General features: G+C 42.6%; 1 protein-coding gene across 1 annotated transcript in view; it reads left to right on the plus strand.

The window, feature by feature from the left end:
- Window positions 1-25,797, plus strand: part of LETM1 (leucine zipper and EF-hand containing transmembrane protein 1) — a 309,671-nt gene that overhangs the window by 254,339 nt on the left and 29,535 nt on the right. The window contains exon 12 of the mRNA XM_069203864.1: window positions 9,050-9,243. Coding sequence (XP_069059965.1) covers window positions 9,050-9,243 — 194 coding nt within the window. The remainder of the gene's footprint in view (window positions 1-9,049; window positions 9,244-25,797) is intronic.

The following is a 25,797-nucleotide window of genomic DNA, read 5'->3' on the forward strand; positions in this document are numbered from 1 at the left end:
TCTTTGCCAGTCCATCAAACACCAAATGCCGATATTTCATAACCTGGCTTCACCATCAGGGATCATGAGGGAATGCATTTTCAATGGCATGGTATGGATTATTTGCTTAAGCTTTTCCACCCATTCCCCTGGTTCCAAAGGTTCTCACCAAAATGAAGCTTGAATCCTGCACACTGATCTTAATCCCTCCAACCTGGCCTCGTCAACACTGGTTCAAAGAGGTTTTCCTGCTGTCAGTGAGACCTCACATCCCGCAATAGGCCTCCCTTTATCTCTTTACTATGAGCAAGAGTCAAGTCTTTCACCCTTATCCAAAAGCGTATTCCTGTAAGTGGAAGAGATTCTGTTTATAATGTCAACAACAGATACATCCGATATCTTCCTCACCAGAGCAGATATTACCCTACCTATTGTATTTGGCACGCTTAGGCCTAGCTCATGCCTCCATCAGGGTTCACCTGGCTGCCCTTTCTTCTTTTAGACGCTAATATAGGAAATCCTCCTTGGGGTCCTCCAGACTCCTCAAACAATTCCTGGAAGGGCTCCGTGGGGTCTTACCACCAATCAGACCTCCTCTTCCTTCGTGACATCTGAACACAGTCCTTGTACAGCTTGTGAAACAGCCATTTGAGATGATTCACTGATCCACTTATCCAAGTATTTTTTATCCTCAAAAGTGGCCCTACTAGTGGCTCTCACATCTTTCCAAGTAAGGCATCGCTAGATGGATATCGTCTGCAGTCCGATTTTGCGACCAAGCAGCAGGCAAACCGTTACATACTTCTGTCCATGCTCATTCTACAAGAGCTGTGTCGACATCTACCGCACTGTTTGCGAGTGTATCTCCAGGATATCTGCAGAGCAACTACCTGGAAGAACCAGCACACCTTCACACAACATTACTTTCTCTATTCCACTCCTCAAGCGGTAGCTGTGGGACAGGCAGTCCTTAGACCTATTTTCCAAGAAAGGTGAGCTATCTCTAAATTCCCACCATCCTTCGATGCGTTCTGCACATTTTTATCTTAACGTGTATCAAGCAGAAAGTGTTTATAGAGTGTACGGTTTCTGGTAACAGATGTAAGCCATTGTATTTTGCTTTATTTTATGTCTGAATATTCTCTTGTAGCTCTTGTGGGTATTCTTTTGAAGTACTCGCAACTGAGACTACAGTGTGCCTCACTACTGCTTTCTATTCTGATGCAAGCATGTGAAAGTATGAAAGTTCCAATACTGGAGTAAGAAAATGAGTTACTTACTTGTAACTCTATTTCTCCAGTTTTGGAATCTTTCACAGATTCACATGCGACCTCCCCAGAGAAGTTCACCTTTACCTCTCTCAGTTCTGTATCACTGGTAAGCACTAGTGATGTGAAAATCTGAGTCACTGAAGCTTCTCTCAGGAGTGTTCTAAAGGGTGGTGTCACCTGATTGGTGGACTCTCAACTTTAGTCCTTTAAAAAATAAATAAAATGGCTCTGATGGAATACTAAAGTAATGGGCCTAAGGCCTCTATGTTTAGGTCTATATTGACACTACTTTGTAAAGTTACCGGGGACTCCCATCTCAACGATGGGGAATAAAATCAACCATGTGAATCTATGAAAGATTTTAATACCGGAGAACTAGTTACTGGTCAGTAACTTATTTTCTTTACACATCAGGCATGTCTTTTATAAAGCAGCAGGCCTTTTGGTAATCTCTGCTTCGACCATCAGCAGTATTTAGTCTGTTCTGCTGCCATTACTTTTTCAGTATACTCTTGTCCATCATATTCCAACTGCGGGACTCTTGAGCAGTGAACATTCACCAGTCTGAGGCTTTCTCATCTGTAGCATCAAAGCAAACATTCTGAACTGCATAACGGATCATGGCAATTCTCAGGAAGCTGAGGTTTCCAACAGAGTGTTAAAAAAAAGTGTGCTCCATCCACGATAAAAAGGAGTCCGCTGCTAGGTGTAGCGACTGCGTGCTTCGAGGGGCATCTTGAAGCTGATGTTTAGTGTCACCCAACTCAATAAAACAGATGGGTGTGGTATAAGATTCCTTGGAAGGCGAATGCCATTATAAAAACATTGCCCCTGTTTTTGTGAGGCTGGCACCAGAGATAGTGACGCTTATATTAAACAAGGTATATGTAATATGTGTCATATAAGGGTGTTCAAAGGCAGTCTGTGGCATTCTCAAGCATAACTCATGCTAATTAAATGCATTAAAACAAAGGCGGGCAACTGCATGAACTGCGAAATATGTTAACAATTTTGTCATTTCCAACTTAGAGTACTGTAAAACACATGGAATATACAAGGGCTCCAGCTGTCACTCAAATGCACCCTAGGTGAAAAACGCATTGCCCATTTTATCACTGTGACAGTGAAGTTCCATCATTTGTGATGTACGGTCAAAGCTGGAAACACCGCCCTGCTGCAGCTGCTCTTATATTATAGCCAATACTTTGCTTTCCTTTTCATCCCAAGATATGCCTGAATTTGTGCTGGACAGAACATAACAACGAATCACAAACAAGCAAGGATGACAGGAGGAGCATCATGACATTGGGGGGCTTTCAGCAACAGAGAGTGGCAGTGAGTGGGAGGGCAAAAAGAAGCAAACCAGGCAAAGAAGCACGTGAACAAATGTGTGTAGCCAGGGAAAGTTAAATAAAGGCCAACTGAAATAATGAAAGTGTTGGAGAAAGAAAGAAATGTAGCCATGCGTGCTGGCATGAAAATAATTCTTCAAATGTATCGGCAAAAGTTTGCAAATGTCAGTTAAAAGGAGTCCGATCCCAGCACGCGGCAGATAAGAATGAGCAATTAGGCCACGGGATACTAAGAGAAGCGCATCGGAAATACAATACTACAGCCAATAAAAACGAAGGAAAAGTGACAAGCACAGGACAAACAAGAAGTGAAGGCAGGATATAAGCCCCTTTTAAGATGTATTGAGTAGAATAGATTTCACAAGCACAGCGCAAGCGCTGTGCAGGCAAAACCAAAAAATAAAATGTTAATTATTATTTTACAGCATTTGCTGTGGAGTTTAGTATTTGGGAATGTATCCGTTTTAGCTGAATGGTCAGTGAAGGGTGGTTAAATGCAACCACTATCATGGTTGGTTCTTTTTTCTGTTTTCCTTGAACTATAGCAGAAAGGACCCAGAAATATAACATAGCAGCGATTTTGAACTATATCTGCAATAGTACTTAGAGAGCAAATGATACAAGAGAGCCCAGAACTCCATCCATACGGGGGTTGCCATAATTCTTCACTTCCTTCCTTGCTTTGCTCATTCTTTGTCTGTCTTTTTTTCCATCTATCAATACTTCCATCCTTTCTTAAACATGTCCACCATTCTCTGTCTTTTTCCATCTATATCTCAAGCATTTTTCCCTTTTTTGTCCATCCATCTATCCATTCAACGTCATCCATACATGCTTCATTCTCTCCATTCATTTATGCACCGATATCTCCTACCTTTTGTCACTCAACAAACCTACTTTCCATCCTTCTCTATCTATCCTTTCCATCATCAATCGTTCTCTCCATTCTTTTGTCCATTTATCAGTCTCCTTCCACCCAGTAATCCTTCTCTCCTTCCATCCACCTTTCCATACATACAATTTTTACCCCATCCATCACTCCAACAACCTCTCCATTGATATATCCATCGATCCACCCATCTACCCACCCTTCTTTCATTCCTTTCTCTACAGCCATCTCTCCACCCCTCGCCTTTCATTCCTTTCTTTTATATTCTGTTGTTTGTTGTTCCTCCACTCGATCCCACAGCTCTACCATACTATTTTCTTCCAGTATGACTAATGAGCATCGATTCTGAAACCCGAGTCTCGATTAAAGAGCAAAAACATCACTTGAAATGTTTCACAGTACACAGAGCTCCCCAGTGACGCCCACACCCTTTCCCAGGCTGCTAAAGTGGGAAGTTCATGACTGTATAATAGATTTTCTCCTGACTGTACAATAGAGGCAGTTCATAAGCGAGGAGCATCAGGAGATTAGCATTGTCTTCCCCTGGAGTGCTTTAGATTTTATATTGATGCAGACTGGTGAGAGTGGCAGCAGCTGTGGAGTAATTTAGTGACCCAATATATTTAAATGGTCAGCCATATTGTGGAACTTTTTATTGTACAGTCCCCTTGGCGCGCCCTTGACGGAGTATCAGCATGCCTGTGCTGGCTTGACGTCGAGCAGTGGGTGGCCCTCCGACAGAGATCTATCCCTCAGAGGTAGTTGTTTCTTCGACGTCATGTCTCTTGACGTTGCATGTGTCGCCGTTGACGGAGGTGTGCTCCTTGACGTCAGTTAATTAATGACGTTGATGCGACGACGACGGGAGTGATGACGCTGACGGTGAATCTTGCTTGTCGCTTATCAGAGGAAACTTTTTCTCTGGACACCTTCTTATGAAGAGATGAAGATGACGTTTTCTCCCTTTCATGTAAGCCATGGAGACAAATTCTTTCTCTGTCTTTCAAAGTTCTTTTTGAAAGGTTCTGGCAGTGTTTGCAGGTCTCAGGACAGTGGCTTTGTGCCAAGCACACTATGCAGACTGAGTGTGGGTCAGTCTGAGCCTTCTTTTTGCCACAAGCAGAGAATTTTACAAAAAGGCAAGGCATTTTTTTCAGCGAAAAATCGTACTTTACTCAGGAAATGAGAAAGGACGTCGAGTGAAATAAAGAAAGCTGTGTTTTTAGAAGCTTTTTCTGGTAAAAAACAAAAAGCCTCAGAAAAATGAGAGCTCAATGCTACAGGATCCTAACAGAAGGAGCTGGAAAAAAGAACCGACCTAACTGTCACCCAACTGTCACCTCACTCTCACCTCTGAGGCATGGTGGGATACTGGAGGTGCTCAGAGCCTTAAAGGCACGGTGCCAGTTTTTGGTTCTGTTATGTTAACTTGGGTGCAGCCTATTGGCTAATAATGCTCCTTTATTTTCAATGTTTTTTTTTTTCTTTCTACAGTGAATTGTTTATACTTTCTATGCTCGCTTGTTTGATTGCAGAAAGGCTTTACCTCTAATTGAAGAGTTTAATTAAACAAAAACTTCACAAAAAATAAAGCATTTTTAGCCTGTTTCTCAACATAGACTGCATTATTGCTTACACATGTATATAATATATATGTATTAAAATTCTCCACTCGGATATTACTTTTGCATATACATTTGATACATATATATGTGTGTTTATATATGCTCCGGGGTCCCCACACATGGGCAGAAATATTCAGTGTTTATGACTTTGATGATCATACCCCTGGAAGAGTACTAGGATTTACAGATTAGTAACTTATCCTTATTGGATACTTTCCTAGTGGCTATCCTGCAAATCTCAGCAATTGCAACGGTTTCTGCAAAGAGGTCGGTAGCAGTATTTCCTCTGGTAAATGAGCCCTTTGTCTACCTGGCTGGCCCATTTCTGATAACAAAGGGGAATAGAGAAGACTATCCAGCATGCTGTGGGCTTCTTGACTAATGACATTTCTTTGAAGATGGTGCCATAATTAAGAAATTAGCAACCAGATTTTACAGTGCCCTTTGTATTGTTGAGATGCTAGATTAATGCACTTTTGACATCCAATGTGTGACTCGCTTTATCTGCTAGTGTGGAAGAATTTGGGATAATGGTTGGCAAAGTGGTTAGTGGTGGCTAGAAGAACACAAAACTTGAGTACACTAATGCACTAAATGAAGGAATAGCATCATTGGAAAGTACTGAGCACCCAGGGAGCCTCCGTTTTTGGCTTAAGAAATTACAGTCACTCGTTTCCCTCCCGCCTTAATGATACGCTGCTTTTTTCTGCAACAATAATCACCTTACACCTTTATTTCACATACTGTGCACATGATTAAATGGTTCATACCACCTACCTTTAGACACCTCCCTCCCTGCAGTCTTCTCATGCTAGCTTAGAAGTCCTAGGCCATAACTAGAAAAGGTGTAGGAATAGATGCAATTTGTCAGTTACTCCCCTCGTTTCTCTGGAACAACAACTCTGTACGTGTACACAACATTCCAGCATCATTGTAACTGAAAAAGTGCCTCTTCTGAGTTTACCTGTTGTATGTATACTATTCTTAAAATCACTTTTGAAGTGACTATTCAGAATTTTTGAAATCATACTTACTCATGATATTATATATAGAGTGTAGGAAAGTGCAGTTGTTGTCATGGTTATAACCACCCCCCCCCACACACTTTTTGTCTGATATTGAGGCCAACCTGACTGAGAGTGTGCTGGGATCCTGCTAACCGGCCCCAGCACCAGTGTTCTTTCCCAAAAACAGTACCATTATTTCCACAATTGGCATACCGTTAAGTCCCTTGTAAAAGTTACCCATGGTACCAAGGGCCCTGTGGCCAGAGAAGGTCCCCAAGGGCTGCAGCATGTATTACGCCACCCTGCGGGACCCCTCACTAAGCACATGCACACTGCCACTGCAGCTTGTGTCTGCTGGTGGGGAGAAAAAAAAACAAAGGGTGCCATGCCCACAAACCACTGCCTGTGCATAGGTAGGTCACCCCCTCTAGCAGGCCTTACAGCCCTAAGGCAGGGTGCACTATACCACAGGTGAGGGCATAGCGGAATGAGCAATATTGCCCCTACTGTGTCTAAGTCAATTCTTAGCCATTGTAAGTGCAGTGTGGCCATATCGAGTATATGGTTTTGCAGTTTGTCATTAGGAACTCCACAGCTCTATAATGTCTTCACTAAATACTGGGAAGTGTGGTATCAAACTTCTCAGCACAACACTGAAGCCATTGTTGGATTTTTTGGACAATGCACCCAGAGGATATCTTAGAGATGCCCCCTGTATTTTACGCATTCCTTTAATGCAGGGTTGACTGGTCTGTGCCAGCCTGCCACTAAGAGGCGAGTTTATGACCACATGGGGTGAGAGCCTTTGTACTCTCTGTGGCCAGAAACAAAGCCTGCTGTGGGTGGAGGTACTTCACACCTCCCCCCGCAGGAACTGTAACACCTGGCGGTGAGCCTTAAAGGCTCAGGCCTCTTGTTACAATGCCTTAGTGCACTCCAGCTAGTGGAGATGCCTGCCCCCAGGACAAAGCCCCACTTTTGGCAGCAAGTTTGGCAGGAAACGTAGGAAAAACAAGGAGAAGTGACCACCTCAGCGGGGACCACCCCTTCCTTGCAAAATCCTCCATCTTAGTTTGGAGGACAGGGACCAGTAGCGTTAGGTCTGTGTCCCCCTCCCCAAAGGGAGTGGACACCAGAAGGGTGTAGTCACCCTCAGGGTCAGTAGCCATTGGCTACTGTGCCATCTGACCCCTGTAACGCCCTTAAATCCAGGATTTAAAGGCTCCCTTGAACCTAGCTCGCCAGATTCCTGCCGACCTTACAAAAAGAAAGAAGGTCTGCTGAGCTGAAACCCCAGCAGAGAAGACGGCCTGTCTCCAGCTTCAGAAGCCCTGCAAAGGAAAGAGAAGCATCCTGCAGGTCCGGCAACCTCTGAAAAGCCTTCAGAGGCCTGCCTGCATCACACAGGACCAAGAACACACGTGGACAGGGGCCGTGTCCAAGAAGAAACTTCATCTAAGGACTCCAGAACCGCCCCAGATCCGCGAGTCCTGCCCACCCTGCACCTGATGCCCACGGCCCGAGTCCAGGTAGCCCAGCCGACTTTGAGCAAGTGCCCATCCTGCGTTGACCCCTCCAGCCCACCACAACAACACCTGCAGCCTGAATCCAGAAGACCCCCCTGAAGCAACAGAACCGGATGAAGATTCCCAGTGCCAAAAGGTACCTGCAGCCCCCTGGCCTTGGGGAATCTGACCTTTGGTGCAGCATCATCCAGCAGGCGGCCCCCCTCCTTGTCCATACTTTGGTTTCCCTGAACCGTCCCACTGGTCTTCACTTGCAGCATCTTTGTGGCCCCGGGGTTCCCCTATAGGAAAGCATTGGGAGCCCAGTGCTTTGTTTGCACCCGGCGCCCGCTGAGGGCGTGTGTTTGGTGCTGACCTGTGACCACCCCCACCCCCTGCCATGGCTCTTCTAAACTTCGCAAGTCTGTCCTCGGAAGACGACTGTACTTACCTGCAAACAGGCCTGATTCCGACTACCCCCAGTCTCCATAGGAGCCCATGTAATTTTGTCTCATCTCTGACCTCTGCACCCGGCCAGCCCTGTGTAGCTGGTGGTGGGTGCTTGGGGTTAACTCCGGAGACTGGAACTGTAAGTCCTGTACTTACCATCAAATTGTACTAAATTCCCCCAAGCCCCCCCCCCCCAGAACCGTTTCTAAAAATTCCACATTCAACTTTTAAAACAGATTGCCATTTATTCTAAAACTGTATAACTTGCCAATTCTAACCAAAGTGGTATTGATACATCAGTTGAATACCTATTTATTCATGTACTTACCTACAACTTGAATCTTGTGATTCTAAAAATAAATTAACAAAAGGTATTTGTGCTATATGAAAACCATTGGTCTGGAGTTAAGTTGAGTGTGTGCTTCTTCTATTGTCAGTGTGTGTACAACGAATGCTTTGCACTTCCCTCTGATAAGCGTAACTGCTCAACCGCACTACCTCAAAAGAGAGCATTACTATTATCTACTGTAGCCTCTGTTAAGCCTTTGGGGAACCCCTGGACTCTGTGCACACTATATCTCATTTTGATGTAGTATATACAGTCAGCTTCCTACATAGGGTAACTAACTGCTGTAACGCTAAGCAGCAATTAACTTGCATTGTGCTACATGCTTTACAAATCAATATGAACTTGCATGATGGAAGAGGAAGTCGGCATTCCTGTTTTATGTTTTACTTTCTGTGTTGTATCAAAGCTCATGGTGCATAGTTAGACAGTTATAAACCAATACTCTTTCAAGATATTGCATTCAGTGGCTAATTATGGTATCTAGTTTGCAAATTGTCATTTTTCCTTACTTTGCATTGTGACCTCAGCTTTTCATGACGCAAACATAAACCGGGATCACAATAAAAATGATTTTCTTAAGAATTTGTATCCCGTATAAATATGCTGATTTGATATTCGTTAGGATTTGGAAGAGATAAAGAAGGAATTAACAAAGGCTGGACAAGAGGTCGTAGTGGAAGAATCAAAGGCAAGCAAGAGATTGACCAAGCGAGTGAACAGAATGATTGGGCAGATTGACAAAATTATCACTGAGTTGGGAACTGAGGAAAAAATTCTGGATCAACACCTTGATGGAGGATCTACCCCACCTATAGGGTAAGTTGGTGATAATTTATTAAATCATATCAGCTGGTATGAATCTTATATATAATTTTACTTAACTTAAAATGTATAAATGAATTATTTTCCTGGTCTGTTCAGGACGCCTTGTGAATTACACTCAAGCATTGACATAAGCAATGGGTCTTTTTTTTAATTTGTGAAAATATATCTTCATTGATGGTTGTGTGAATGATTACAATGAGTCCATGTATATGTGCCTGGTTGGATGAATAGTGAGTACATAGATGTATGAGTGAGTGCATAGGAAGATGATATAAGTGACTGAATACATGTGTGGATGAACTGTTGGATGAGCGGGTGCTCTTGAGGTTCCCTCCTCCTGCCTCAGTGCAGTGTGTGCATCCAACTGGATGCCCCGCAATCTCATGACACCTCTACGAATCTAGCACTGACGACTGCTCCCAGGTGTTATAAAATCCCTTCAGCAGCTGTCTAAAGCCAGCACTGAGATTCAGGCGACAAATGTTATGCCTTTAATTTGTCTAAGACCTCTTCATTCCCATTGTGCCTTCTGAGCCTGCAGCGAGGACCACCTTTTGACACTTCACTATACCAGTTGACACCAGCTCATGGACTTCGGCAGGAACCTTTGCTGCAGTTCTTGCCTAAGCATGGTTATCTCCACCAGAAACGGACATGCTCAACCTCCTGTCAACTTGGAGTGCTGCTGAGCACCCTCTTTTAACATGAGAGACTAAAACGCTACTTGTGCACAAGTATGACTCCATAAATGGTTTCCACTGGCAGTTCACAATGTGCTGCACTTAACTTGCTGTTCTTCTTGCCTGATTCCTTCCCTTCCCACCACCACTACTACCTCTGTTCAGGCACTAGCACATCTAGGTTCTGCAAAGCCATATGACACTGACCTAAGAAATGTACAGTGGTCACTTCTGGCATACCACTGTTTGCGCTGCCCCAAGACACAAAAGCTATACTTTTGTAACACAATACACAAGAGAAAGGTAAGTAAGCTTCTTTATTATGCAACCAAACGCTCTGCGTCCTCCAAGCAACTCACTTTTCAAACTGTCATTCCTAACATCTACAGTCTCTGATGTCATTGCTTCTTTTACGTGACCTTTACACATCCCCCTCTCTTTTTAAACCAAACTAAAAGAACTTCCTATCATTTGAACACAAATCAGAACTAGTATAATAAGTACGCTAATACGTTAATTTGTGAAAATCCTATATAACTTATGAAGAAAAACAGGTTTGAAATCTAGCCTAATTCGTTAATCACAAACATGATCACCTATGGGACGCTTAATTAGTCTCTTTGGTCTTATAGAAAACTCGTCAGTGGAAGGCCCAGCAATAGAATTTAATAAAATTCTACTGTCCTCTTGTCCCAGATCTTCTTACTCACTCTTTGAATAGTTCTCCACCCGCATGCATTACTTCATTGTTCTCAACGTTGTTCTCTAATCTCTTTGCGCTCCAGAGTTACAATATCTTCTTCTAAGTTGTATGTCCTAATATTATGTATCCCTGGTATTTCCACTCTGCTCTGTTCAGAACAAACAGCAACTCTCTTAAAATTCCACACCTTACCTTCTAATCTGGCAGCATTAGTCAACAATTGTTTAATGCACTTGGGTTTAATGTAAGAACTAACACTCTAGGGAACCATGCGTAGTTTCTTAATTCTTACCCATTGTCCAGCTTTTAACTCCATGTTGCCCATCATAGTATCTTTTGTAGTTGTTTGCTTACTATTTTTTCTCTGACTTTATTCGAAGACCAGGTCACATTCACGGGGGTAGGCAACCATCCTGGCTTAAATTTTGATCTTAGTATACTTCCTTTTTTTTGTTGTTGAAAATCTGTGCATGCCACTGATGTTGTCATGTTTGACCAAAGAGGTTTATACACTTGGGCTACCCAACACGTACTGTTTTTAGCGCTGTGTGGCCCCCTTCAAATCTCTATGAAAGCGTTTTACAATTCCATTTCCACTTGGATTGTAAAGTGCTGTTGTTCAGTTGCAAACACAATAATTTTTTTAATATACTTTGGCCTCCTCTGAGGCAATCTGTATGCCGTTTTCACTCAGCAAGATCATGGGTATACCTTCATTTTGAAAAAACTCATCAATGAACCCTACTATAGTTTCCTTATTTATTTTGTCAACAATTATGATGTAAGACCATCAGGGGAAAAACATTAATCAAAACTACTATATATCTCTGTGTATTCCCATTTGGCCCCTTATGTCAACTGCCACCTTTTCCCCAGCAGCATTTGGGCACTTGAATGTATTGTTCATTAGAGATTTAAAAGTTTTCAAAGATTTATCCACTGACATACATTCACGGCATTCCCTGAACACCCTTTCTACTTCATTACCAATTCCCGACTTCCAATATAAACTTTTCTTTGCAGATCTAGTTTTTATTATTCCCAAAAGCCCTTCATGGCACACAAATAATATTTTTTTCTCAAATCAGAGGAAGAATCCTTGCACAATTGCCAGTTCATTCTGTACTTTCCAGAATGCTCAGAGTTCTCCTGAATCATTTTTATTGGGCCATCCCTTCTTCAGAAAATCAATAACCTTTCTTGATCTTTCTCACTGTCTACTTGCCATTCCTCCAAAATTAGCGAGTGCGTTCCTGCTTGAACCACCCATGCAATTTTTATAGTTTCCAACAAATCATTCTGATTCTCATGATATGTTATGGGCATTCTAGATAAAAAAAAATCTGCCACAGTATTTTTCTTTCCAGGTAAGTATTCAATCTTGTACACAAAATTTAATAAACACATGGATGAACAGGCTAACCTAGATGATACTCTCCACATTCCCATGGTGGCCACAATTTTCCCACATGGTTTGTGGTCACATCTGACAATTAGCTCTTTTCCCCATCTGAATGTGCGGAAATGTTGTAAAGCCCATATGCAGGCTAGAGTTTCTCTCTCTATAATTGCATAGTTCTCTTCTGAAGGTGATAATGCCTGTGAAGCAAAGGCAATTATGACTTCAACTCCTGCACTATTTCTCAGAGATAATACAGCCCCCTGACCTTCATTACTGGTATCTGTAGTCACTATGCTAATACATTGGGGATCAAACCTTGTAATGCTGGTGCAGAACAAATAGCCTCCTTGATGTCATCAAATTCTTGTTTACATTCATCTGACCACAAAAACTTTACATTTGTTTTTAGCAACTTCCTTACTTAGAATGTTTTCAGGAGTAATTCCTTGCAAATTTCAAAAAGAATTCCACCAATTCCAAAAATGACCTTCAGTCCTCTTTGTTCTGTGGATACAGAGCATCTTTAATAGCTTGTAACAAACTTTCCATGGATTTAACTCCACATCCGCAAATCTCATGACCCAGGTAAGTTACATGTTTCTTAGCACATTTACATTTGGCATATTCAACACTTTCAGTACTTCCAGTAGCTTGTCATGGCCCCCCCTTATCTCTTCCCATAACTAGTATGTTGTCTTGGAAAAATAAAATTCCTCTTATTTTCCCAAACAAATAGAACACAAAAAAAAAATTCAAATTGAGAAAACACTGCTGCGGCTAAGTCGAACGGCGTTCTTTTAAACTGGAAGCATCCTGCTTGAGTGACAAATGCTGTGTATTTCCTGTTCTCTTGCTGAAGAGGTATTTGGTGGTAGGCAGCAGATAAATCCAGCGTGTAAAACACTTCCACACCTTTAGTCATAGTCAACATTTCACTGATCCCAGATAAGGGGATCTGACCTATAACAATGTTATTATTTAGATTGTGTGTGCGCGCAACAACCTATGGGGCTCATCATTCCTCCGCTTCTGATTCCAGAATCAACTAACTTTGTTAACTCCACATTAACTTTATCTCTGGCTGCTATAGGTACATTCCTTACGTTGTGGGCTTTTGGAATAGCCTTGTCCTTGAAAATGATTTTCTGCTCAAAATGTTTCAGCTTTCCAGTTTTCCCATTGAACACATTGGGAAATTTCTTCAGCATCTCTAATCCTGGCCCCCTGATATACCTCCGAAAAAAAAAATTGTCCTCCAAGGATTTTTGTTTTTGATTTGTGTTTTTGTATCACTAGAGAAGTAATTTAGCTTGGGTAGACATTGCTGATGTGAGCTGAATTTTTCTGGACGACATGTTGCAGTGATGATGTAATATTTCAGGAACCACGAGACCTATATAATTCATTTTGGTGTCAAAACATAGGTTTTGGGGGTCAGATAGGCTTACAGAGACAGAAAATAACTCCACTGAGCAACCCTTCCGGAATGTAACAAAATGGCAGCTATAATAAAGGAAGAAGAGACGTATAGATATGAAACTAATAATATTGTTTTTAATCCTTGAATGTATACACAATGTTTATGATCTGAATATGAAAAAAAATGTTTCACTCCTATTTTAGACACATTTTCATAGTTCACTTTATTTGTTTCGGAAATGGCTCATGGTACATTTGCAGAATTTTGAACATTTGAGAAGAGCATATTGACAAGTTCACCTTTTTATTGTACAGGTTTTGCAAGTGCATGTACATGTAAGTTCTGTGGGTGGAGGCTTTAGAAATTTCGTAGGTTTTAACAACCCATCAATAGCTTCCCAACCAAATTCACACAGATCTTTCTCTACACTCTGCATATGCATGATCCAAAACATTTACACATCTTTTGATCAAGTAGAACACTCTTTTAATGTGTCCACACACAGAATATGACATCGGTGGAAGGTCACTTAGCAGGACTGATCACTTGAACTCACTGTATTGAAGATCGTCAAATGTGTGACAGTCAGAACTCGTTTTTCACACACACTCAGTGCATTTTTGTATGTCTTTAAAGTCACATTCGTATTCTGTCTCAGCAAATCCTTTTAGAAACTTCACAGATTCAGCAGTTAAAGCTCCAAGGTTTGATCCAATTTTGCTCCTAGCGTCATCTCCTTGTAAGTATATGTGCCTTGATCAGAACACTGGGCATCTATGTGTCAAGTTTCTTTTACAGAATATGAAGCAGGATTGCATGTCTTTTCTTACCTGTTCCATAACATATCCATAACTCTGATGATCCTTGACTTATGAGCATTGCAACAAATCTAAGAAGCACAGTAATAACAACTGTGTCATTTGACAGTGCAGTGACTCGATTGGAACCATTTCGAACAGCCAACTCAACATGTGGCACACCACAAATATCATTGTTATCCAATTAGCTTTTAAGTTCTTGAACAATATGGCCCGTACCTTTTGATATATCTCTGCAGGTACCAACTCCTCATTTACAATCATTCCACTTGCAATAATTGAAAATTCAGTGTCCACTTAAGCATCAGCACTGTTTTGTTGAGTTAACATCTTCAAGTTCATCTTGTTCGATGTTGATGACCAGAATTTATCCAGTTGCACAGGTATAGGTGTCAAATTTTTGATGCAGGCAAGGTCAATTGTTCCACATGTAGACATATGTCTGATTCTCTCACATTCTTCGACAGATAGTTCAAGATAACTATCAAAGACAATGTGCAGTTCTTGCAAGGTGCACACTGACTTCTGATATCTGTAGAACAATCTGAACAACCTCTCCGACGTTTTGCACGGATGAAATCAGGACTATTCTCAATTGTGACATATAGGGCCAATGTTTGGAATTGCGATTTCCTAATTGCGATTCCATGCGAATTACAATTAGGATATTGCAATTCTAAATGTACAAAACTCCATTGATATTCTTTTATGAATCCCAGTGGGTCGCAAATAGACCTACCTTATTAATATTACTAAGGCAGCTCGCAATTTGAGACCCACTGGGAATCGCAAAAATCACAGGAATGTTGGCTTGCAGGAGTCAGCAGACCACCATGTCTGTGATTGCTTTTAAATAAAGCAATCTTTTTTTTTTTTCTTTTTTTTTTAACACAGCCCATTTTCCTTAAAGCAGGCTGCATTTAAAAAGCAAAAAATGAAACGTTTCAGTTTCATTTTTTAAGAGTAGGCAGTGGCCCGTGGGACAACTGCCTACTCTTAAAAAACGTTTTTGCTACCATTCACAAAGGGGAAGGGGTCTCTTGGGGACCCCTTCCCATTTGCGAATAAGTTAACACCCGTTTGAAACTGGTGTCAACTGTGATTGTTTTGCGACCGCGTTCACAGTCACAAAACAATGATACATAACACTGCGATTCGCAATTATGAAGGGACGCCCTTGGTGCACCCTTCCTAATTGCGACTCGCAAACCTATTTTACGATTCAGTAAATAGATTACCAAATCGCAAAATAGCATTTGACATACCAAAATGCTTTTTTTCATGTGAACAAATAGACCGATTCTGCGAATCAGGCGGTTTGCACACATGCACACAAAAAAAGCTTTGTACATCTGGCCCATAGTCCACAACAACAGCAGTTCTCAATGAGGACCCTTTTCGAATTGAAATTCTTCAGGTGAATGCTTTTTTTCAAGCTTTTGTATGAGTTTGTGCTTCACTGGTTTGGTTGCAGCATCTCCATCTAATCATGCATTTGATGGAAGGAGATCATGCGTTAGAATGTCCTTGATAAATTCACCCCTTTTTATTGCTACATCCATCTCTCAATGTGCTTGCGAAGGTTCTTTTTTTGTAACCTGTTTTGTAGTGGCTGGGTAGTTGAAATTTAGCTTTAGTTATTATGTTAGATAGCTTTTTCTCTTTCAATCCAAATCTGTCCTGCTTTAGTTCTGCGTATGTTTTTGATCCATGTTCCAGGACATCTAGTAGACGTGTCTTTATATCATTATCCACATATTGTTTGGTCATAAAGTTCTGTAGTCGCACTTCAAAAGGGTTCCCTTGCTGCTGCACAAAATGAAGAAGACTGTCAACATGTTTATTAAAACGTTCCCCTCTCTTTCCCACAAGTTTGGGTGAGGATCAGTTTCACAGTGGTCCATTAATTAAAAATTTGTCATTTCTCTGAAACATTTCAAATAGAAAGGACATGATGGTAAACTAGCTGCTACTGAGCAACATATTTACTTTTAAGTGTCTGATCAAAAATTCCCTTGGAGCTTTTCTGTGATTTCTGGATCTTCTGTTCCAGTTTCTTATCTGGAGCCACAGAATTGAAACTTCTCTCTCTGTCTTTCACCACAAAATGTATTTGGATGAATTTTCTGTAGAGGTATGGGTTTTCCACCTCTAGCTTCTTCACCCTTTCATGATACCAGGATCCATATCTCAGGTAGTTTATGTAATGGGATTTGCGTAACACAGTAATCAGTGACTCCACAGTCTGCACATGCAGCTCCCATTCACCTTCCTGATCAGCATTTACCAAGTTTTTCACTAGAGCTATCATGTGTGAAACACGTCCCAAGTACTTGCAAACTTCTGATTTTTCTTCACATTTTTTGACAAACTCTACAAACTTGGTCTTCAGGCTTTCTGAGTTTGAACTGTGTATTGAACATTGGATGACTTTGTATTATGTCTTTTGAATGAAGTACACCCTATGCCGTGTTCACTTCTGAGATAAGATATGAAAAACCTAATTTGACATTTTTGTTCCAGAAAGCGTACCAATGCAATGTTTCTATAGCCTCCGATATGATGAGCATACCTTGTAACGAACTAACACAATGAGTTCTGCTCGATAGTGACTGGACAATTTTGCTTCCAAAGATTTCAGCCTCAATAAGTCCATCATTTATGGCACAACCACTGATATAGCTTCCTGCACACCGCAACACAACTTTTGTAATGTGTAAAACGCCCATCATTGATAAAGATCATCTAATTCTACTGAGTTGCTCATAAAATGTCAGCTACAATATGTAAAACATCTTCATTGCAAAAACTTGGCAGGATAGGCTGGTCTTCAAGCTGAGCACACACATTTTTTAAATTTGTTACAGCTATATATACTGTTGCCTAGTTTGTGACTGGAAATGGTATTACTGGTAAAAACCCAACCTTTTTTGGTGAGACGGTATTCTGAGAGATCAGAGCATGAATTCCAGCTCACGGAGGAACTGGCTTTTGTTCATCCTTCAGTCCTCACTGAATAAGCAATATGATAAATTCAGTTAAATCAGCTTTGTGGATTGCAGCATCAGGTAAAAGAAGGTTCATGCCCTCAGCCACTTTGAAACTTCCTGGAACACTGGGGCGTGTTGTTGGCTTGTAGTGATTTTGCGCACATTAGTAAGGCAGTTGGGTTATAAGTTTGCAGCTTTGTTTGTTTATGCCTACAGCTGACACACCTTGTTTTCCAGCAGCTACGTCATTAGTACAGTCTTAAAAAAGCACCAAGGCAGTATCATGTGTGCTTGATGTTTCAGATAAAGAAGAGCTGTCTTCAAAATTATTAAGAGCAGCAATTGTAAATCCTTTCCTGGTAAAGTGACTTGAAAGTGGGGTGGTCCCGGATTCACAAGATTTTACAGCATGAAGAGCTAACAAGTTCCTGCTCCGTACTATGTCATTATAGCTTGCTGATAACACTGTTCCTGTTCATTGAAGTGATTAGCTCTCTACTTTTGCACTTGTCATTAATTGCTTGAGCAGTCATCATGTGTAGCGGAGTTTTCTTTTCACAATGATGTAATTCATAAAACATGATTTGGAAAAGACAGTACTATTGCACAGCATAAGCGGTTCATGGGATTGTATTCCGCTTTTTCGCTTATATCTTCAAAGCCATCATCAGTGTTGTCGGCTTCTGTTCCAAACTCAAGAAGTTTAGTTAGTAACAGTTTTGCCTCCTGATATTAAAAAATGTTAAGGCAACATTAGGCATTCTTGTTGACTACCATGATTTGCGGAGCTCAGGGGCATCACAAAATTTGTCATTGAGTCCAAAATCTAAATCTTTCAGGACATTTCTTAAAATGGTTCCTGCTGGTTTTACTGCATCTTGTGATCTTATTTTGGCAGCAAGAACTTCAGGAGTCAAATCAGCTGAGAACACCATAAGTGGCTTATTCTTTTTGTTAGACTGACAGAAGCAAATTCTGTCATTATACATTCTCACCAGAAAAATCTTAAAACTGTATTGATCCATTATAATGAAATTATCAGTGTTGACCATTATTTCTCGGATCTCACGTGAGTGTGAACCCGGAGCCAGCACCGAAGAGTGTCTTTACAACTTCATTTGTTTTTCTTAAGACTGCAGACTTAACTGTAGACTGGTGGTTATGTTGCTTCTGAGAGCTGATTGTACATTCATATTTTTTAATGTATGCACGCATGCCGTTTGTGTGGGCATATAACTCTGTGGCAAATACATTAACCTTGCTGTTTAAGTCAGCTACTCTGCTGAAGACTTCATCTTGGAAGAAACTAGCTGCAGATTAAAACATGTTTTCCCTTTGAGATTCACATACTCAGTACTTTCTTCTTTCATCAAACATTTTGGCCCTTGTTCCGACTAAACCAGAGATAACACATTGAATATCCTCTGCTTTCTAATTAGGAGGTGGAGGTGGATGAGGGGTAGCCATCTATCTTCTAAGTGGATGGGCATTGGGTTTGGTTGTCGGTGCTTTCTCTGAAGACTCTGATTCTTGTTTTGATTCACTAGTTTCTGCTGATTTTTTTTTGCAATTTTTTTCCATGCTTTTTTTTTTATTATTGTATACGACTTGTAGCACTTGTTATTACAACGATAAAATATTTGATCCTCTTCACCCATCAGTTTCAATCTTTTGTGAACTTTGACTTGCAGTATTTTTGCAGCATCTCGAATTCTCTTCTGTCCAGCCGTCATGGTTCCTGAAATATTACATCATCAATGCAACACATCCACTGTTTTTAAAAATGTCATCCAGAAAACAAATGGCCTGGATTAGCAATGTCTACCCAAGCTAAATTACTTCTCTAATGATGCAAAAACACAAATCAAAAAATGAAAATCTTTGGACAACATTTTGTTTACAGAGGTAAATAAAGGGACCAGGACTACTCCTTTCCTGTTACTTCTCTTTCATCCAGTATGAAGACTTGTTAAGACCTGTTCTTTACAGTTGGGCTTTAATATATTTAAATTCTTATGATCTAACCAGCCAAGGGCTGATGGACTGTACCTTGCTACATATAATTTCCCATAAGCCTTCCTGTTCTCGAATCTGAAAATCAATTTCTTGTACCCAATCAATTGTCTCACCTGCAAAACTTTCTGGTGCAAAATCAGAATTCTCCAGAAAAGATCCTATTTTGTTTTCCAAACGTATTCTTCTGTACTTTTTCGTTCACAATTGTGTAGGGTGAACCAGAGTCTACTGATATATGTAGACCTACTTCATCCAACTTCATGAAACATATATAACATAACATAGAATGACTAATTGGCTAAAAAAAGAACTACCTTAAATTTAGTGAAGGTAAAACGGAATTCCTCCTCTGCTCCCTTCCATTTACTCTGAAGAACTCCCTAAGAATTTCTGGCCATGGGCAAATATTAAAAACCTGCAGTCTTCTCAAGTTGTGCGTAATTTAGGCATTTACATGGATGAAAGACTTACCATAGAAACGCTTATAATGGACTCTGCATCAGCAGCCCTGAAAGCATTGCACTGGCTGTCTGGAGAAACAAATCCTATTCAAGTCTCTTTGCATAGTCTGCAAAGTGGAAAATGGAAAGGGGCCAATATTGCTGCAAAAGAAGTTTGACTTTTATAGGGTTTGGCCGCAGCAAACCTGTTTTAGACACAAAAAAAGGTCAAGGCGGTTGAGAGGTCTTTTAAGACCAGTGCCACCCAGCTATGGAACAAATTACTGGCTGAAAGTGCGGCCAGTAGGAACCTGGCCAGTTTTAGGAAAGACCTAAAACATGGCTCTTTCCAAAATAGGCTGACAGTACGACAGAGAGGTTCAGGAGGTGCATGTATCATCTTGCCCAAGAACTGCTAGTGTTTCTGTCAGCAGTGCTCTCTATAGTGCCGTGATACCTGTAATGGTGAATGTCGCTGTAGGAAAGTGCCCCTTTTGGCATGGTTGCCCCCACTTTTTGCCTGATATTGATGGTGACTTGACTGAGACTGTGCTGGGATCATTTCCCCAGGCTCCAGCACCAGTGTACTTTCCCTAAAAATGTACCATTGTTCCCACGATTGGCACTCTCCTGCACACAGCTAAGTCCCTCGTAATAGGTACCAAGGGCTACAGCCTGTATTATGCAACCCTAGGGGACCCCTCACCAAGCACATGCACACTGCCATTGCAGCTTGTTGTTGGGTAGAAAAACACAAAGTTGATATGGCACCTTCTCAGGGTGCCATGCCCACAAACTACTGCCTGTGGCATAAGTAAGTCACCCCTCTTGCAGGCCTTACTGCCCTAAGGCAGGGTGCACTACACCACAGATGAGAGCATAGCTGCACAAGCAGTATGCCCCTACAGTGTCTAAGCCCATTCTTATACATTGTAAGTACAGTGTGGCCATATGAAGTACATGGGCTGAGAGTTTGTCATTACGAACTCCACAGTTCCATGATGGCTTCACTGAAGTATGGGAAGTTTGGTATCAAACTTCTCAGCACAGTAACCCCACACTGATGCCAGTGTTGGATTTATAGAAAAATGCACCCAGAGGGCATTTTAGAGATGCCCCCTGTATTTTAGCCAAACATTTAGTGCAGGACTGACCAGTCTCTGCCAGCCTGCCACTTCCAGACAAGTTTCTGACCTCATCGGATTAGGGCTTTTGTGCTCTCTGGGGCCAGAAACAGAGCTTGCACTGGGTGGAAGTGCTTTACACCTCCCCCTACAGGAACTGCAACACCTGGTGGTGAGCCTCAGACGCTCAGGCCTCCTGTTACAGTGCCCCAGGGCACTTCAGCTAGTGGAGATGCCCGTCCCACTGGCACAGCCCACTTTTGGTGGCAAATCCGGTGGGAAAATTAGGAAAAACAAGGAGGAGTGACCACTTCAGCTGGGACCCACCCCTAAGGTGTCCAGAGCTGAAGTGACCGCCCCCCGCAGAATTCTCCATCTTGGTTTTGGATGACAGAGTACAATAGGGTTAGGAGTGTGTACCCCCCCCCCCCCCCCAAATGGAGTGGGCACAGAAAGAGTGTAGCCATTGGCTACTGCCTTCTGACCCTTGTAATGCCCCTAAATCTATCATTTAGGGGCACCCCTGAACCTAGCTCACCAGATTCGTGGTGACCTCAAGAAGATGACAAGAAGAAAGAAGGAATGCTAAGCTGACCCCCAGCAGAGAAGACTGAAGACACCAGCTGATTTGGCCCCAGCCCTACCGGTCTGACTCCAGCTTCTTAAGCCCTTGCTACAAAAAGGCAACGCATCCTGCAGGACCAGCAACCTCTTAAAAGCCCCTAGAGGACTGCCTGTACCCCCAGAGGATCAAGATCTACCATGGACAACGGCCCTGTCCCGAAAGAAACTCCAGAACTGCCCTGGATCCAGCCCACTCTGCACCCGACGCCCACGGCTCGTGTCCAGGTAGCCCACCGGTCCAGAGCAGGTCACCAGTGGATTCCAACCTAGGGTACACCCTGGGTTGACCCCTCCTGGGTAACACGATGACGCCTGCAGCCTAAATCCGGAGGACCCCACTGATGGCAAGAGACCCAGAGGAAGATTTCTGACACCTAAAGGTACCCCTGCACCCACAGCCCCCTGGCCTAGGGGAATCCGACCACCGGTCTAGCAGTGTTGAGCAGGCAGCCCTCCTCCTTGTCAAGCCTGTGGTTTTCCGGAACCGGCCCCCTGGACCTAGCCTGCAGCATTTTTGGGACCCCCAGTGCCTCCCTATTGAAAAGCATTGGGAGCCTGACACTGTGTTTGCACACTGCAGCTGGCCGCCCCTGTGCCGCTGAGCGTGTTTGGTGATGACCTGTGGGTCTTTTAACCCCACCCAGTGCTCACCTAAACCCCCCAGGTCTAGCCTCCGAAGACGTAGGTACTTTCCTGCTGGCAGATCCAATTCTGAGTGCCCCCAGTCTCCATAGGACCGCATTCTAAATCTTGCATCAGTTTGACAGCTGCATCCAGCCAGCCCCGCATTGCTGGTGTTGGGTGTTTGGGGTTAACTTGAACCCCAGCCTGTGGACATCCAAACCGTCTGAAACTGGAACTATAATTCTTCTACTTACCTCGAAAGTGTGCTAACTTTTCTTCCCCCAGACTGTGTTTGAAAATTGCAGTGTCAACTTTTAAAACAGATTATTGCTATTTATTTGAAAACCATGTAATTTGCTAAATTGAAACTATAAAGGCTCACCTGGACGGACTCAACCTCACTGTTAAAAGAACTTGGAGGGAGTGCTGAAATTAGAATTATCTGGATAAACAAGGGATCCAGTTGTGCTGTGGAAAATAAATAAGTGTGTGTGTGTGTATGGACTTAAGAACCCTTGGTTGAGGTACATCCATTCTGTCACCAAGTCGATAGGTTGTCCAGATTTGTTAATAAGCCGAGGGGCATCAAGAAGGGAGATAGGAAGATAGTCAAGGAAACCTTCCTTTCTACGTAAGTGTGGCAAGGGAGAATGACATACTCCTAAAACAAGCTATCCGTCTTCTGCTTCTGAAAACGGCAGCAGGCCCAGAGCCATATCTTAGTTATGTTGGGCGCCTCTGGGGCAGATCTCTATTAACTATGTTTCGTCTGGGCTCAATCTGCACCTATATGTGTTTTCTCCTGGGTCAGTATGACCCAAACTCGATTCTGGTGTGCCCCTGTGATGGCTGTTCACCCCAGACCTTAGAGCATTTTGTTTTTTTTGTTTTTTTGCAGTACTTTGACCTTTTGCAGCATAGGTATCTGTTGCCTATTCTGAAGGCTAGGGGCTTTCAGCAGTATAAGCCAGCCCTTTTGTTTTTACAGCTATTAAACTTTGAGGCGTGGTATTGCCAGTGCTTTGTTTCTAGAAGAGTGTGTTGTCTTGGAGCAAGGACATGAATTTTTGACGTATAGAGTTATCTGTTTTTAACCTACACTGGGTGGATTGCCTTTTTTAATGGGTTTTATTGTGTTTATTTTCCAATTCGTTTTTTACTGCATTTTCTTTTCTTTTATGATTATTGTATAGTTGAATAAAGATTTTTCACTCATTCATTCAAAAAAGCAGATACTCAAGTAGGGTAGTCTTAGCTGAGGAAGGTTTTTGGTTAAAATGTCAGGGATGTTTTCGGCGTCTAAGTCTGCACTTTGTGGGATGGGCTTGCTGTTCTATTCAGTGCTTAGGACTATTGATGAGAATCCCCTGGAACAGAAGGATAAATTGCTTACCTGTAATCCTGGTTCTCTTCCAGATTGCTTATGACCTCTTCAAAGTCATAAGCAACTCGCCCACCTCCCCAGACGGAAGTCATTGCAGCTCTCAACAAGTTATGTATGCAGGATTTCTTAGTTTTCTGTAAAAATGACCAAACATAACTGTCACCTTTACCGCATGATGGGATAAAGGGGGTACTGTGAGATTCTTAAAGGCACGGTGCTGGTTTTATGTCTGCTCTTTTTAATGGCAGCCAATTGGTTAACAATGTCTCATATTCCCTTTCCTTTTTTTCTTAAATAAAGGCTTCCAATGGTCAGTTTTTTTTATTTGTAATATAAATTGTCTTGGATTATATATTTCAAAAAGAAAAGTAAATATAATCTGGCCATTCCTTAACCTTTCTATAGGTTGTGTGTATGTGTGTGTGTGTATATATATATGTTCAATGGCATGTGTAGCTGCAGATACACATGCTGTGCACAGTCGGCCGTCTGGTGTTGGGCTCGGAGTGTTACAAGTTGTTTTTCTTCGAAGAAGTCTTTTCGAGTCACGAGACCGAGGGACTCCTCCCCTTTCGGTTCCATTGCGCATGGGCGTCGACTCCATCTTAGATTGTTTTTTTTCCGCCATCGGGTTCGGACGTGTTCCTTTTCGCTCCGTGTTTCGGGTCAGAAAGTTAGTTAGAATCTCGGAAAAAAACGTCGGTATTGTTGCGTTCGGTATCGGGTTAGTTAGAACAAATCGACACCGAATTTTGAAGAGCTCCGGTGGCCCTTCGGGGTAATTTCGATCCCCCGTCGGGGCCTGGTCGGCCCGACCTCGTGCGACTTAAAGACTGATGGAACGGACCCCGTTCCGATTCTGTCCAAAATGCCATAACAAATATCCGTATACGGATCAGCAGTTGGTCTGTAACTTGTGCTTGTCCCCCGAGCACAAGGAGGATACGTGTGAGGCCTGTCGAGCGTTTCGGTCCCGGAAGACGCTGAGAGACCGAAGAGCCAGAAGACTACAAATGGCGTCCACGCCCACAGGTCCACATCGGTTCGAGGAGGAAGAAGAAGAAACTTTCTCCATCCACGAGTCGGATTCCGAAGAACTCGACGCCGAAGAAACGTCAACCGTGAGTAAGACGTCGAAAATTAGGACTCACGAAAAGTCCACAAAAGCCCAGGGGACGCCACCGCCGACAGGCCATGGCTTAACCCAAAAACAAGGTGACCGAGCCAAGGCACCGAAAATGGGCATGCTGGTGTCGAAGTCATCCGACTCCGGTCGTGATACCGCCACACAGCAACCTCGGAGCCGAGACAGCGGCTCCGAGAAACCTCGGCACAAATACGGCGCCGAAAAGATTCGGCACAGAGACACCGAGCCGAAGCAAAAGAAAATTTCTTCGGAGCCGAAAAGAACTTCCAAAAAGGTTTCGGTCCCAAAACACCCAGCCTCAGAGCCGAAAAGTAGTTCCTATACAGAGGAACAAGGGCTAACCACCCAATTACATAGATTTGGAGAGGACCTTCAAACTGTGGAACCTGACCACACACAGAGAAGGCTTCATATCCATGAAGATACAGGGAAGATAACCACTCTTCCCCCAATCAAGATCAAAAGGAAACTTGCCTTTCAACAAGGGGACAAGCAACCACAGGCAAAGAGAACAACCTCACGACCTTCTCCACCGCCATCAACACATGCATCACCAGCAACCACTCCACCACTAATGCACTCACCAGCTCATACAATGAGTCAGGATGACCCCGATGCATGGGATCTCTACGATGCTCCAGTGTCTGACAACAGCCCAGACTCTTATCCCACAAAGCCTTCGCCACCTGAGGACAGTACATCTTATACACAGGTGGTCGCAAGAGCAGCCGAGTTTCACAATGTATCATTACATTCGGAACCAATTGAGGATGACTTTCTCTTTAATACCCTATCCGCAACCCATAGCCAGTACCAAAGTCTTCCCATGCTCCCAGGAATGCTAAGACATTCGAAACAAATATTTCAGGATCCAGTTAAAGGCAGGGCCATAACTCCAAGGGTGGAGAAAAAATACAAGCCACCACCCACAGATCCTATATATATTACAACACAACTGACACCGGACTCAGTAGTTGTGGGGGCAGCTCGTAAGAGAGCCAACTCTCATACCTCAGGCGACGCACCACCTCCGGACAAAGAGAGCCGCAAGTTTGATGCTGCGGGTAAAAGGGTTGCAGCACAAGCAGCAAATCAGTCGCGTATTGCCAACTCTCAGGCACTTTTGGCAAGATACGACAGGGCTCATTGGGATGAAATGCAACATTTCATCGA

Source organism: Pleurodeles waltl, chromosome 1_2, assembly GCF_031143425.1.
Source record: "Pleurodeles waltl isolate 20211129_DDA chromosome 1_2, aPleWal1.hap1.20221129, whole genome shotgun sequence".
Lineage (NCBI taxonomy): Eukaryota > Metazoa > Chordata > Amphibia > Caudata > Salamandridae > Pleurodeles > Pleurodeles waltl.